Here is a 14,918-nt window from a genome sequence, read left to right on the forward strand (position 1 = left end):
GTGGCCCGGCCGGCCGGCGAGGCTGGCGTCCGGCCGGGGATGCGCCGTCCCTCGCCCTCACGTCGGCGAGTGTCTCCCCCACGGTCGCCTCGCCATCTGCGGGAGAGGGGGCTCGTCTGCCGGGCTCGGGCAGACGGAGTGGCGGCTACCGGGACACGGATGCCGACAGCCAATGGGCGCCACGCACGAAAACACCGGCAGAAGGAGAAGAAGGAGAAGGGGGGGATGATAGGGCAGGAGAACGGAGAGGAGCGGGGGAAGAGCGCGGGAGAGAGAATAAGAGGGGGAGAAGGAGGTGCAGGAGAGGGTCAAGGGGAGAGGGGCAGAAGAGAGGAGGGGAGGATGGAGGACAGAGGAGGGGAGGATGGAGGAATGGGGAGTGCGGTGGAAGAAGCTGGGGACAGTGGAGGGGAGAGGGAGAGAAAGACGAGAGGGATACAGAGAGCAGCTCTGCGGGAGAGTGGTGTGGCGGGGGAGGGGGGGACTACTCGGCTCGGCTCCCCCAGTCGGGGGGAGTTGTGGCAGTGCAAAGCGCCCTGTGAATGCCCATGGGCACACAGGAGAGGGTCTTCCTGTTCCAAAGATCTTGCAGGCAGGATTGGTGCTGCTCAGAGCTGCAGGGACACGGCAAAGACTTGTGGCTGGCAAGATGCTGAGAAACCGGGGTGGATGGTGAGCACACAGACCCTTCTCCCTTCTGTTCTGCCCTACGAGCACCTCCAGATGGATGGAGCTGAGGGCAGATGGGCAAACTGAGGGGCTGTCTCAACTATCTCCCTCCCTTGGCTCCATGCACAATCTCATAGCTTTTACATCCTCTTTGGGAAAAAGGTCCAGTTCAATAGTTCCAAAATCTACCAGATTTCATCTCTGCTGCAAGGAGTCGATGCAGAAGAAATGAGACATGGCAAGAAATTAAGTTTCCTTGTGTGAGCAGTTCTCCCAGGAAGAAAATTAGGATTTTCCCATTCCATGCCTTTCACAAAGTGCTTCCTTGTAGTCCTCAGCCCTTTCCCTGCCCTACAGCCAATATCAGTGTCTCCTTGTGCTGTGTTGTCACCCAGCTGTTGACATTTGGCACTGCTGTTATGATTATTTGAGGTCTTAGGGCCAATTCCAGCCTTAACAGAAGCAGGGAGTATCTCTGCGAGAATAACATAACCAGGGTCTAGAAACTGACCTTCCAAACCTGCTCGAGCAATTTTATGTCCAGCCAGTGCTGCTCAAAGGTGAACAGGTGAAGGCAGCATAGGGCTTCAAAGCTGCCAGGACGCCTTAGCCTTGATCTTGGCCACAATGCTGTCTGAGACACAAAGGAGAGATGAGGCTTCACTGGGGGAGGAATGGCACGGGGGCAGCACCCAGTGGCTATCTTTGTCATGGCAGAGCAGGTATCTGCAGCACCATGGAGGGAGCCCCCAGGCTAGTGTCTTAGAAAACACAGAACCATGCAACAGCAGAGCTCTACCCAGGCCAGCTACTCCTTGCAGGATTTGTTAGCATAAGCACAGTCATGGGATCACAACTTCCAGGTCTCCAGCTCGCTTCCTCAATGCTCAGAGTCCTGCCCCATTCTCTGCCTCAGCTTCAACAGGGTTGTGCAAACTGTTCGTATTGTGTTGGAAGGAGATCTCAGCCTGTGCACCTCCACAGGAAGACGGTGTGGAATAATTACTGAAGGTGACTTAAAATCAAACCTATATTAAATGCAGGGCATTGTTCACACATTAAGGAAAGAAGCTTCCAGGGTGGAGCACAACTGGTGTGCAAGGAATCTATTCCACAGCAGTTCCCTGGATGACACTGCCTGCAAAATAGCATGGAGGGTGGAGTGGTGTGAAGGTTCTATGGCCAAGCTCTGTGAATCACAGCAGAGATGGGAACTTCATGGTACTATGGCACTGATAAGCTGCATATTTACCACCCTGGGTCAGTAGTCTGTCATATTTTGACAAAATTATGTCCTTTGTGCAAACTTTGCTCATTATAATCATATTATAATACCGAAACACACCTTCATCCCAAAGGCTACCCACCTCCGAAGTGCAATCACCCCTCACTGAGCTTGCGCCCTGAATCTTTGTTAATCTATACCTTTAAAAGCAAAGCAAGAGAATCTTACGCCAATCATACTAGAATCACTCAAGCTCCACCCTGAAGATTAAAAATTGCATAAAAATGGCCTGAAAAAGGGAGAATGTTGGGGAAAGATATAATCATGAACAAGTCAGGAAATACTGCCTCTGACTCCTGGGATCAGTCGACAGGCCGAACCTCTCTTTGTGCCTCCATAGGGATGACTTTGGGTAAGATCCAGATTATCCCAAGTGCTTGCTCAGAAAACTTGGAAATCTCTCTATATAGAGTTGCTTTATAATCTCAATATTTGCATGTGCTTTTGCAGACAGTATATTTATCACCAGCAATACATAAGAACCTGTACTTCTGTTGCTTTAATAAACTGCACTACTCATTAAGCTAGCCACAAAAGTTTCTCATTGGGCACCACCAGATTCTCCAAATCTGGCCATGTGGGTCCATGGCGTGCGACTAAGCTGAAAGTGCAGTGCACTGTTAGTGCATCCGTTATCATGATAGTTCAATAAGTTGAACATGACCAGACCAGTAGTGACAAACTGGATATCACTCAGAATCTAAACCTAGCAGCCCCCAGCCCATCTGCTGTCTGAGGATAAACTAGAATGCAAGGGGGTTTATTTTCTGCCAAATTACCCTTTAACAGAACAGGCAAATACATCAATTTTGTTTTGTTCACATGGTAAGGCTCTACTCTCTGCATTGCTGTATGTGACAGGGGACAGGGCAGACTGAGAAGGTGAAAGCCAAAGCTTGAAAACTGAGGAGGAAGTAAAATTCCACTGGGAAATCATTGGTTTGAGGATGTTTAAAGAAGGCTAGATCCCAGTCTCAGGGGCTTTGTGTCCCTTACTCTTCCAAAGGTATATGTCCAGAGATTTCATTTCTGCTCTTCTGGACTTATGTTGACACAATTTACATTACCTTTGGATGAGACTTGGGCAATCCATCCAGCAGCCCATGTGCAATGGAGACATTTGTGGAACTTGCTGTCATGGGATGTCCTCCGGGTTTGCACTGGACATTATCAGTGGATAACATGTCACATCACTGCCTTACTCAGATCTGACCATGAATTGAATTTGCAGAAATTTCCCTGGCAGCAGGTTATATCAAGGGCATCAGTGTGGCAGGTTGTTGCTGACACTACTCATGTGCTGGAAACACATGTGCAGGAAGCAGCCTTTGAAACTCAGAAGTGGTGCTGCATCGGGGAGTGGTAAACTGGCTCAACTCCACAGTTTCTCTGCGCCCTTCTAGGACTGCAGGATTTTGCAGTACCGGTAATTGCACCCTGAGCTCTTCTCCCTCCCACAAGCAGTGACAACAGCAGCCGCCCTGTAACACTTCTTACTCTCAAGTCTCTGCAATGCATCAGGAAGGCAGGTGCTCACAGCTGCCAGATCCATAGTACCACTGGGACCACTCTCTTCAGCTTAATTTTAGTGACTTGGAGGCAATTTGTCTGGACTGGTGACTCATTCCTTGCTCTTTTGTTTTTTTTTTTCCCATGCCCTCCCCCTTCCTGTTCTCTGTCTGTCTGTGCCTGGCAGCATGAGTGAGTGACAGTACCAACTGCCTGTGATGTGAGTTTAGGAGAGTTAATGCAGAAATGTTTTGGTGAAAGGGTGTCCCCAGCAGCCTATAGGGGCAGTCCTCACAGAGGAGACTGGGAGTCCTCTCCCAAAGCCTGCATCTCATCCTCTGTGTGTCTTGGAAGGGAGGCAACTTTTCTTTTGAACACATGGAAGCTGAGAAGAAGAAGGGCAAAAGCCGAGATGTAATCACCCTGCTGCCTTTGGCTGGCACACGATATTTGCAATTTACTGAGGAATGGGGGTGGGGCTCAGTTAAGAATTTAGCAACTTGGTACATGAACTAGGCCTTGTTTAGTCATCCTATGACGAAAACTGCTCCCCAGCACCAAGCTCAGTGTGGTGTTGCCTGGGTTGTCACTGCCAAAAGAAAGTCACAGCTGGCAGGTGCCTCCACCCCAGCCATCCCATTGCTCACTGCTTCAGGGCTGCCTCTCCCTGAGGTGCAACACATTGTGGACATGTCAAGAATTTATGGTCTGTTTATTGGGTCTTATTTACTACGTTGTAACCTCGGGGGTGGGTGAGGAAGGGAAGGGGCAGCTGGGGTGGGGTGAGTGTGGGTAAGTTGTGCAAATGGACAAACCAGTGCTGCAGACTCACAACAGTCTTTCAAGCCAGCAGAAGTAAAAAGCACAGTGACTGCCACAAGGTACTGAGCTCCATGGTGCTGGAGCCATCACGCTCTCCTGCATGCTGGGCAGAGCCTGGCATCAGGACGGGGCCGGGATCTGTAGCCAAAAACATGACAGACTTTGTAAAACCAGCTTGGCTATTTTCCTGCTCCCCCTCCCTCTGCCCTGGTGGTGATGGGAGAACAAAGGGGCAGGGTCCCAGCTAGACAGCTCTCAGTCTTCCCTCTCCTCAGGCTCTGGCCAGCTTTACCTCTCATCCTGAAGCTTCTCTCCTCCCTCTGCTGCCTTGGGTTGAAGGGGAAGGGCAGGTGGGGACAACATGAGGAGTAAAGGAGTCCTGGGGGAGAAGCTGCTGCCTGCCAATGAATAGCAACACAAACCCCTCCTTGAGGTGAGCAGGGCCTGGTAAGAGGAAGGGCCATTGGGCAACTGACATGAATAAGGAACAGCTTTTTTTGTGTGTGTTCTATAGACAAAGGCTGCAGATTCACACCTTTCAAAGCAGGTCATCCCTAGGGCAGCCTGGATGCAGTTCCCTCTGTGGCAGAAGATGACAGACAGTTCTTCTCTGTGAGGACAGAGGTGGAAAATCATGGGCCACCCAGCACCAGGAGATGGGGTCAAACCTGCCCATGGGCAAGCAGCAAGGAGAGGGAAGTGGTTCAGGAGTCTATGTGGTCCGTCATACAATGCCCTGTCCTTTCCTCAAGCAGGACTGTTGTCTCCCTCTCTCTCTTTGAGGGTGACCCATCCCACCAGGCACAGCAGGTTGTAGGAACCCAGTGGCCCTGGTCATCTGGGTTCAGGAGCAGGAAAGTGCCACTGGTGTCACTTTCAGGGATCCCTTTCAGACTTACTCTCTTAGAGGAGGCTGCATACACGTTTCTTTGTCCGGGTGGGTTGTGGACAGAGGACTGCTCGGATGGCCTCGTCAAACACAGTCTTGAGGCCACGCTGTGTCAAAGCTGAGCATTCAAGGTATTTCACGGAGTCTGTTGGAAGGAAAGCAGGTGCTGCAATGGGGTAGAAGGGAACTGAGGTAGACAGTGGGGTTACCCAGGAGTCTGCTCCTAAGGGTGCTCAGAAAAGAAACACACAGGAGAAATACCACAGATCCCATCAAGCAGAAAGAAACACATGTGCCTGTGTGTCATCAACACATTTCTGGCTCACATCACTTCACAGCCACAACACCCTCCTCCTTCAATGCCTATTTTACAGTGTCCTGAGGCACATACAGACCACCTAAACACCCCCTGATTCTCGTCTTGAGATGAGGTCTCGAGTCTACTCAGGCTCATTCTCCAGTGTCATTCAGAATGCCTGGCCTCAAGCACCTCTGGCTGCATCTCAAATCACATAGCACCTCCCTTTTAGGACTCTGTACCCCCAAATTCTGAGAAAGCAGAGCATCTGGCCTTTGCCTGAATTGAATAAACACGGCTCAAGTGATCAAAACCATTAAGCATTGTCAGGACACACTTCACTCACTCACTCACTCACTCACTCACTCACTCACTCACTCAAGCAGTCTTGACTTCAGGGCAAAGCTTGCCAGCTGTACAAGACCAGGGTTTGCCTATTCTCCACCCCTGTAGGCAGAGCAGAGACATTGCATGAGGCTGCCTATGTTATCCTGGCCAGGCACCCTCTCCTCCAAGCTCCCACTTGAAAACTCCCTCAAGCTGTGTTTCCCACCCTTTCTGCTGTCTCTGCATGCTGCATCTGAGAAGAGAGGTTATCTGGAACATTTATTTGTGCATGTCCTGAAATACAGGAGAGAGCTGATGCCCCTGAGATGAATGGTGGGGTAAGACATGCATACTCAGGGTTGCAATTATAAGTGCAAGTAGTCAGAGGCAGGGACAGGAAGCTGCAGTTGCAACTCTTCCTGAGAGATGTTAGAAAACTCACTCTTCCGCCTCTTTCCGGATGTGGAGTAGAGGCCTCTGCCCACACAGCAGCTGCAGCTTTCATGAAAAATATTAGCCCAGATGGAAACAGCAGAATAAAAGGGGAGGGGAATGTGCAAGTGTATATTTGGGTGTGTGTGCAGGATGGCAGCCAGAGAGAGGCAGAACACAGAGGGTTGAGGGGTTGAGGCTTCCTCAAGGAGCAGATCTCCTTCCTGAGTCTCCTGAAGTGAATTTTGTCTCATGATCCTTGATGTGTCTCCCTGTGTCCCTCAGAGATACCACTGTGAGATACCTCCATGAAAGCCTCATTAGGTTGAGGGGAAGCCCTTATCTCTGCCTCTCTCCTTTCAGTAGGTCCAAGATGTTCCCCAAGCACATACCAATTTCCTTGGCCAGAGCAAGGCCCTGAGGATATGTAATTGGGGATAGTTTCTTCTCCTTCAGCTTCTCAAGGGTGTCCTTGTCATCACGAAGATCCAGCTTTGTGCCCACAAGGATGATGGGAGTGCTAGGGCAGTGGTGCCGCACCTCAGGGTACCACTAGCAAAGGAGCAAAATGGCAACGATGTGAGAAGAAGTCACACATACGGGCATGCATAAGGGAACCAGAGGGACCCCTGAAAAAATGTCAGCAAGGCAGCTAATGCCCTGTCCTTCCTTACAGCCCTTCCATCCAGTGTTGGGCATTATGGCTTAGTCCAGGCCAGCTCTTGCTACTGGGTCCTCAGACAAAATCCTGGAAGTGATAGGAAGGAAATACTATGTTGTTCTCCTCTCCATCAATCTCTCCCTTCTTCCCTCAGTTCCCATCCAAAGGCTGTGGGTACCTGCTTCTCATACCCTATTGATTGGTCCTGTGTGCATCTGCTGCAACAGTCTTGGCTGAAAGATGCCTGTGGTGTCACAGCTCAATAGGTCAGCAAGATGAATACTAGCCCTTCAATACAGCTGGCCACTTTCTTTGAGATGACCCAGAAAAGACATCTGGAGGAGGCTGATATTTCATTCCTTCTGACTGACACAAAAAAGATATTGCCTCTCTGAATCTAGATGTCCTGTTAGTAGTCTCCACCTGAAATCAGTCTTTTTGCAAGACCACCATCAATCTCACCCTCCTCAACCCCTGATGGACCAGGATATTCTGTCTCACCTTAGCACGGACATTTTCATAGGATGCTGGGCTGACAAGGGAGAAGCAGATCAGGAAGACATCCTGTAGGCATACAACCATGGTGCATAGTTAGGATGAGAGCATGGGATTTCATGACAGGAGGCAGGGAGGGAAGAGAACAGCTGGGTAGGCAGGATCCTCCCTCTGCAGCAGAGGGTCATTTTAGGGAAAGCTGTCTCTCTCAGCGTTACACAGTCCTGACTGCTGCTATCTGCCTCTAGAGAAGAGAAGGATATTTCCTCCCCAACTCATGGTAACCATAGCCACCATTATCAGAAGAGCCACACGTTTAACTACGAGGATGGGGTTTTTGTGGTACACACTCATCCTCATGGGAAACGGCTTGACAGCATCCTGCTCATTTCTCACAGAACACCAGAGAGCTTTCAGGCCAGAATAATTTTGCTTGCCTGCCTTCTGTTGAGACAGAGCTGGGCTCAGTCCAAAAAGTGCACAGGCAGGATGCAAATGAGTTTCACTTATTCACCTAAACACTTCTCCTGGGCATGGCAGAATTTAGACTTCCATTAAAAAACCCCCAAAACTAAATAAAACCAGCTCTTCAGGGTTAAAATTATTTCATCCACTTTCACCTAGCTAAAATAAGGGTGTCAGGCCCAGCCTATCCATTTCCATATTTCTACAACTATCAGAGGCAAAACCTTGGAGACCAGTTCCCCCTCACATATCCTTGGGATGTGTCCCAGGGTGGGTGCAAGCATGTTGTTGAGAAATATACCTGCTTGCACTGACTGTAGAAGGAGCTTAGGGCAAACAGCTTGTACTAGGTGTCCGACTTTCAAGTGGCTGAATCTAGCTGAAACAAATAGTGCCCTCAATTCCTAGGTCTTTTTGTTGCAGTGGCAATCTTCAGACCAAAGCCTGAGGCATCAGAGTCTTTCTGAGCTTGCCAAGAGACTGCTTGGATCAACATCCTCCAGGGAAGGTAATCTTTAAACCCTGAAATTACTCTGTCAACATAGTAAAAAAACCTTGTGAATGCAGTATCTGATGCATCCATTTGTTCTGCTAGAGGCTTGGGCTTTGTTGAGGCATCAGTGGATCAAATACATGTGTCCACCTCTCAGATCTCTTTTAAAAGACAGAAGCCAGAATAGTGGGGTTCACAGAAACATAAGAAGCTCCTACCTCAGCTCCTAAATTCCCTGAGCCACTTGAATTTTGCAAAAGGAGGGTTTTTTACCAGAGCTGTGTTAAGGCATCCGTCCCACACTGAAATCAGTGCCAGCTGGTCCTATAAGTATCTTCAGCTGGGCTCATAAGTAGCATTGAAGATCTTAGTTTGCTTGCTAAGTTATACCAGTAATGAAGTTTAGATAAAGGCCCCAAAATACACTTAAAGGTCTTTTACCTTTAGTGTTTCAAGGCATTTGTATATCAGGTATTCTCAGAAAAGGGCACAGAGAGACAGGAACAGTCCTGTCACTGTTTTATGGCAAATGTTGATTTTTGCAGCAGGGGACAGAGGCATATCTGAGGTAGGAACAAGGGAGGAGGGGCATGGAGTGTGACCCACCGTCTGAGGGTAAGAGAGTGGCCTCAGCCTGTCATAATCCTCTTGTCCAGCAGTATCCCATAACCCCAGATTTACAGGCTTGCTGTCAACCATCACATTGGCGGAATAGTTATCAAACCTGAAATTCAGAGACACAAGCCATGGCTCAAACAGAAGAGACACCCCTTCCAATAGCGTACATGGGATTTACTAGGTGCACCCAGGAACAAAGGGTACTGATTCCTCTTCTCAGCTCACTTGGGTGATTCTGGTTTCCTGTGAACTTCTACCTTATGGACTTCCCACTCAGCATCAACCTCCTCCCCGTCACCCATCTGTGCTGGATAGGTGCCTTGGCTGCAGCTCCACCTTTGACACCTTGCATGCAGATCTATAAACCCTTCTTTCCCCAGTATCCTTCCCACAACTGTGTCTGCTCTAGCCAAGTCATTGTCTGTTTTTTGTGCTTTAAACCTCATCTTTTTTTAAAAGTGAAGAAGAATAAACCATGTCTCTGTAGGTCCCTCAGAGCCCTGCATTCCTCAACACCTGTACTGGAACAGAGGCCAATATGCCAAGGTGTGTCCCCTCACTCTTTGACAACCCAGCATGAAATATTTGAGAACAGCTGTCAGGATTGCATGCTTGGGAGTAAAGACTTAGTGGAAAAAAAGGCTATTAAATCAATAGAGATGTTCTCCCTCTTATCCTAGAGAATTTTATTTCTAGGATGAGGGGGAGAATTTATGTTCATTTTGGTACTTTTTTTTTTTTTTTCAGGCTAAGGTGAGGGAAATCAGTGATAGGAAGGAACCAACACAAAGACCTTGTGAATGTGTTCACAGCATATGCCACCATCGTAAGATAAGTCATGCAGTTCAGTAGCACAAAATGGCCTCCCTTTCACGTTTCCAGACACAGTCCTCAGACAAGAGGAGAAATGGTGTGTGACACACAAAATGCATAGCCACTTCATGGCTACACGCTAGGAAGGGATGGTGCCCTTCCACAAACCAGCATCTGAGAAAAGATGGGTTCTTGTTGGCACAGCCATTGTTTGCTACGTGTGTTGCAAATCGGTCCCGAGAAATAAGTGAGTCTGAGGTTTTCCTGCACCTGTCCTTCTCAAGGAATCTGAACCTCAGCTGGCAGTCTGACACACTGTGCCTAGCTCCTTTTCTCACCTCAGGGAGAGTATAATCCCAGTGGTGTGGTATGAGTACGTGTGATGTGCATCCCCAAACATATCTTTGTGCACTGTGAGGAGACAAATGCATTGACCGCTCAAACTAAAGAAACCCTAAGCTTGTTCCTTATTCCAACAGTTTGCAGGTCTGTCCCAGCCTCTTGCATACATCTGCTGGATTGCACAGTGCTTCTACTCCGGCACTGATCTGAACCCTGCACTTTTACCATCAGGGTTACCAGTGCCTGCTCCAGTGACAGTGGGTGCCTTGGGCAAGGAAGAAAGTGGGGACCCCTGTCCATCCAACTGCCTTCTCTTGGATCTGGCCCAATTTTTATAGACTGGTTATTTTACCTATTAGGACCTCATCCACTATTTGTAAACTTAGCTGGCAGATAGAGCTGCAAGTTGGTTTGTGTCTCCCAAATATCTCATTTATACAAGGGTTTTATAAGTTCAGTTGCAGTTCTGGTGAAAAGTCACAGATCTGAAGTGTAGAGGCACCTTTGATGGTTTGGCAGCCCTTCCTCTGCTGGCATGGAGATTGTGACCCCGCCTTCAGAGTGCAGAATGAGGGGTTTCTGCACCACTTTGCATCCTGCTTTCCATGCCTCCCACCCACCCCAGGACCTGTTTATGCATTACTCACACAGTGGGGATGTATTCTCCTGGGAAGGCATTGGTGGTGTAACTGATAAGGAGACAGGTTTTCCCCACAGCTCTGGAAGACAAAGAAAAAATAGCACAAAGCCTTAGTACCGCAGGCAGTCCTGCTAGGTTGAGGTGGAGATGGGGCAATCCTTCCACACCTCTAAGCCAGCCCTTTCAGGAGACCCCTGGAAGCAGAAAGACATTCACAGAACCAGACAGCACATAACCATAGATTAGACAACTAGCAGGAAGAAAGACAGGATGTCACACAGAAATGTTTTTTTGTCTTTGAGCATGAAGGCTTGGTTTTATGGTCTGGTACAGAGATCACTCAGCAAAAATACATCCACTCTGAGTTGGAGATGAGAGCCCATTTTACAGCATGTGCACAGTGCTATATGCTCACAGCCAGAGTATATTGATTTGGTGTGGGAGTACCATGACAAAGCTACCCAGCCACCTACAGACCCTGAACACAGGCACTCCTGCCTGCTTCTACAGCTGCTGTGGGTAGGGGCTGATGGCATCTCTTCTTGATTTAGCCACAACACCTTTCAGTCTTGCCTGTCTGTGGTAAGCTGCAGCATCACCCACAGAGAGAGCTGTAAGCATCCTGCAAGGTGCCTCTCCCTGTGGCTGCTGGTGGTGTTTCTAAGCTAGAAGCTGGTGCTTTGTCTTTCCTCAGCTTACCCCACAGCCATGTTGCAGCAAGATGGAATGCAAATAAGCCAACATGGGAGCACAGCCCAGACTGAGTGAGGGCGTTGGTGTGAAGGAGGTAAGAAAGGGGGCAGTAAGGCCATCAAGGGGAGGAGAAGGTGAACCCTGTGGTGAGGGAAAGAAGTGGAAATAAACTAGAAGAAAATAAAGTAGCAATAATAGGTGTAGGAAGAAGAATCCTTCTCTTGCTGGGCTGCTATTGCTGAGGTCTGGGAAAGTCTGACCATGTTTCAGTTACAGCATATGTAATAATGGAGATGATGAGAGCAACCTGACTCCTCAACTTACAAGCACAGCCACAGGGTGAGGAAGATGGAGGGAAATACTGGAGTCCCTTTGCTGGGGAACTCCAACCATCTCAACTGTACCTGCTAAGTGCCCTGATGCATAACTGCATACTTGCCTTTTTGTGTGCCCTTGACGAGCACAGCTGGCATCTTCACCCTGATTACTAGGCACCTGCCTTGATCACTGCACTGTGGGGAAGCTGAGGAGGAAACTGAGCTCTTCTGCATGCTCTGATACTGGTTTCTTCCTTCTGCCACCTCCTTTTCTTAGATCCTCCTCTCAGTCCTTTCTCTTTTCCCAGGTCCCTTGTTTCCCTCTTATAGAGATAGTGAGGGAGGGTCATGGAGGCTTCCTGAAGCTCTACCAGTAACAGCTATGGGGCTCTATAGGACTGTGGGTGTGTCAATCATGGAAGCAGGGAAAGTTTTCAATTAGTGTGGTTGAACAGAGAGGAGCACAAAGGGTCAGCGAAGGAGTGAAAGTTACAACAAAGCTATTGAGAGAAGAGGTGAGGTTAGCAGCACTTGCAGGTTCCTGGGGCTGAACTCAGGGAGTGTTAAGAGGTCAGTGATCTGTGATGGAGGAGGCTGAGGGGCCAGAAGAGCTATGGGGAAACATGAGGGGCTTAGCTGAGTGACAGCAAAAGGTTGCACAAGTGAGGGTGACATGGCTGGTATGGCTGGGACGGAGGTGAAGGGTGGTGAACTAAGAGCTCAGAGCGATGGGAAGACTGCTGGACTGCTGTGTTGCAAGAGTGAGAGAAGCCATGCAGTGTACAGAGGAGTTGTGGTCAGAGGGGTTGAGAGCAGGATGTGTTGTGGGGTTAGCCATGATATAAGGGGAATGCTGCCTTGAGGGATGGCTACAGAGTTGGTGCAATGTGTGAGGGGGAAACTGGGGGATTAACAGGGCAACAGAAAAATGCCCAGTGGTGTTGTTCATCCAACTCTAGCTTGCAGCCTTCAGGGGACTTTTCTTAGAGGTAGAGGTGCTTATGTGGGGCTCTGTCCTTCCTTGTTGTTTCTCCCTGTCCCTTTGCCCTATCCCCTGAGAATATGTCTAACGTGTACTGTTACGTGTGCAGATGTCTTCTTCCCCAGGCAAGTTTTGAAGGAGGAAGTGACTGGGGAGCAGGGCTGCTGCATATGTCTCTTCATCTGCTACCTGATAGCTGCCCCAGATAACAGTCTGGCCAGTTCCTAGCTGGGAAATGAATTAACCTACTCCGTGCTAAATGTGGACTCTCCTCCCCTCTCTCCTTTGCACCTACTCATCCCACAGGTCAAGAAGAGGCCCTGTCCATTCCACCCCTCCCACCTCCAGCAGTAGTGACTGCTTCACTTATTGGTGGCTTAGATCAGGCCATTTCCAGGGAATAGGGGACATAGGCAGCACCAACATCATGCTGTGAAGGCATGGTTGTGTTACCTCCCACTCCTAAAGTGGCATATACTTGTGCCTATCTCAGTGGAAAGAGCTCTTCCTCCTTGTGCCCAGAGAAACCCCTTGCCAAAGAGTCTCTCCCACACCCCATTACAGAGATGATGTACTGAGAAAAGCTGAACATAGAGATAGTGGCAGACATCTCATCAGGACCATAGTGCTGTGCCCTTTCCCAGTCAGTCCCAGCAAGCAGATGGCTTTCAAGGAGCCATTCACGTGCAGAAGAGTGCTTGTGCCTCTTAGGTTTTAAATCTGACTCCTGCTTACAGGTTGAATCTGGCAGCAACACAACCACCTCCTGTCTGTGGACAGATCTGCTCCACTTTTCAAGCCCCTTTTGCAGATGCCCTTTAAAATGCCCTTTTCCACACCCTTCCCAGAAGAAGGTCCCTTGCCCTAGGGAGGGAAGAGTGAGTGAGAGAGGGAACACAGTCTGCAGAGGGTCAGAAGCAAAGCTGGAGAAGTTTCACCAAACAGCCTTCTTTCTTGCCCCTTGTCACTGCCCCTCCCTCTCCCATATCCGCAGCAAACCAGCAGGGTACCTACCCGTCTCCCACCACGACACACTTGATGGCTTGCATGTCTCTGGACCTGTGGTGGAGGACAGCGTCCGGGGCAAAAGAAAGTCAGGCCAAGGCAAACAGCAGGGAGGGACAGTCAAATTTGGTATCAACCCTTGTGCTGCAGTGAGCAGCAGGTTGCAGGGAGGGAGGAAGTGGAAGAGGGAACTTTACTATCACCCTCAGGTCCCTCCTCCACTCCCATCTCAGCAGCAACTCTGCGGTTGAGGCCGTTAGCTGAAGGCGGGGCCTGAATGACTTCGTGGTTGGGATGATGACTGCTGTAGGGGTTTTTTTCTCCCTATGTGTCTTACCCATTCCCTTCCGTCCCCATCCCAGTGAATGGCTGCGGGCACCAAACTGCTTTTACAAGCGAGCTGAACAAGGGTTAGAAGTGGAGTGAGAAAGTGGATGGGTGGATTTCCTCCTCCCTACTTTATCATCCAAACTTGGGAGGAGGTTTAAACAGGGGAAGGGAATCTGAAATGGGGGTAGTGGGGTGATGTGGGGCAATGAATATGAAACATCACAAGGAACAGTGTTTTCTCTGAAGGCGGAACAAGTAAGTTAAGCAGCCTCTAGGAAGCAACAGCCACCCCATGGCTGCTCTATCCCTTCTATCCTGTGGTGATAAGGTCCTACCTCACTTCCCCACCTGCCCAGATTACTAGTACAAAGAAGTATTTTGTGAACCTGTGTGTTCACCATGAAGTGAAACAAATGCATCAGGGAATGCAATGAACTGTTTTGTCTCCCATGCCAGTACAATGAGAGCCAAGACTGGTGGGTGAGAGGAGCCCCTGCAAACCAGCTTCTCCCTATCAACCCTCTCCCTTTTGTGCCAAAGCAGCCAGTGGGAGATGCTGCCAGATGTCTTCCATCTTGTCACAGAACCATAGAATAGTTTGAATTGGAAGGAACCCTTAAAGGTTACGAAGCCCAACCCCCCTGCAGTGATCAGGAACATCTGCAACTAGATCAGGTTGCTCAGAGCCCTGTCCAACCTGACCTTGAATGTTTCCATGGATGGGGCATCTACCAGCTCTCTGGGCAACATGTTCCAGGGTTTCACCAACCTCATCATAAAAAATTGCCTGCTTATATCTAGTCTTCTAGTTTAAAACCATAACCCACATCCTA

At 49.3% G+C, this 14,918-nt stretch overlaps 1 protein-coding gene across 1 annotated transcript; it reads right to left on the minus strand.

The window, feature by feature from the left end:
- Positions 1 to 4,168: 4,168 nt before the first annotated feature.
- RAC2 (Rac family small GTPase 2) lies at positions 4,169 to 13,971 on the minus strand. The gene is made up of 7 exons (XM_026866383.1): positions 13,765 to 13,971; positions 10,766 to 10,837; positions 8,952 to 9,069; positions 7,394 to 7,456; positions 6,624 to 6,783; positions 5,185 to 5,319; positions 4,169 to 4,423 (listed from the first exon to the last, which is right to left on the minus strand). Exons 1-6 carry the CDS (start codon positions 13,797 to 13,799, stop codon positions 5,189 to 5,191), a joined length of 579 nt encoding a protein of 192 aa, XP_026722184.1. The 5' UTR covers positions 13,800 to 13,971; the 3' UTR covers positions 4,169 to 4,423; positions 5,185 to 5,188.
- Positions 13,972 to 14,918: the final 947 nt, after the last annotated feature.

The sequence above is a fragment of the Athene cunicularia genome, assembly GCF_003259725.1.
Source record: "Athene cunicularia isolate RWA chromosome 1 unlocalized genomic scaffold, athCun1 chr1_part2, whole genome shotgun sequence".
NCBI lineage: Eukaryota > Metazoa > Chordata > Aves > Strigiformes > Strigidae > Athene > Athene cunicularia.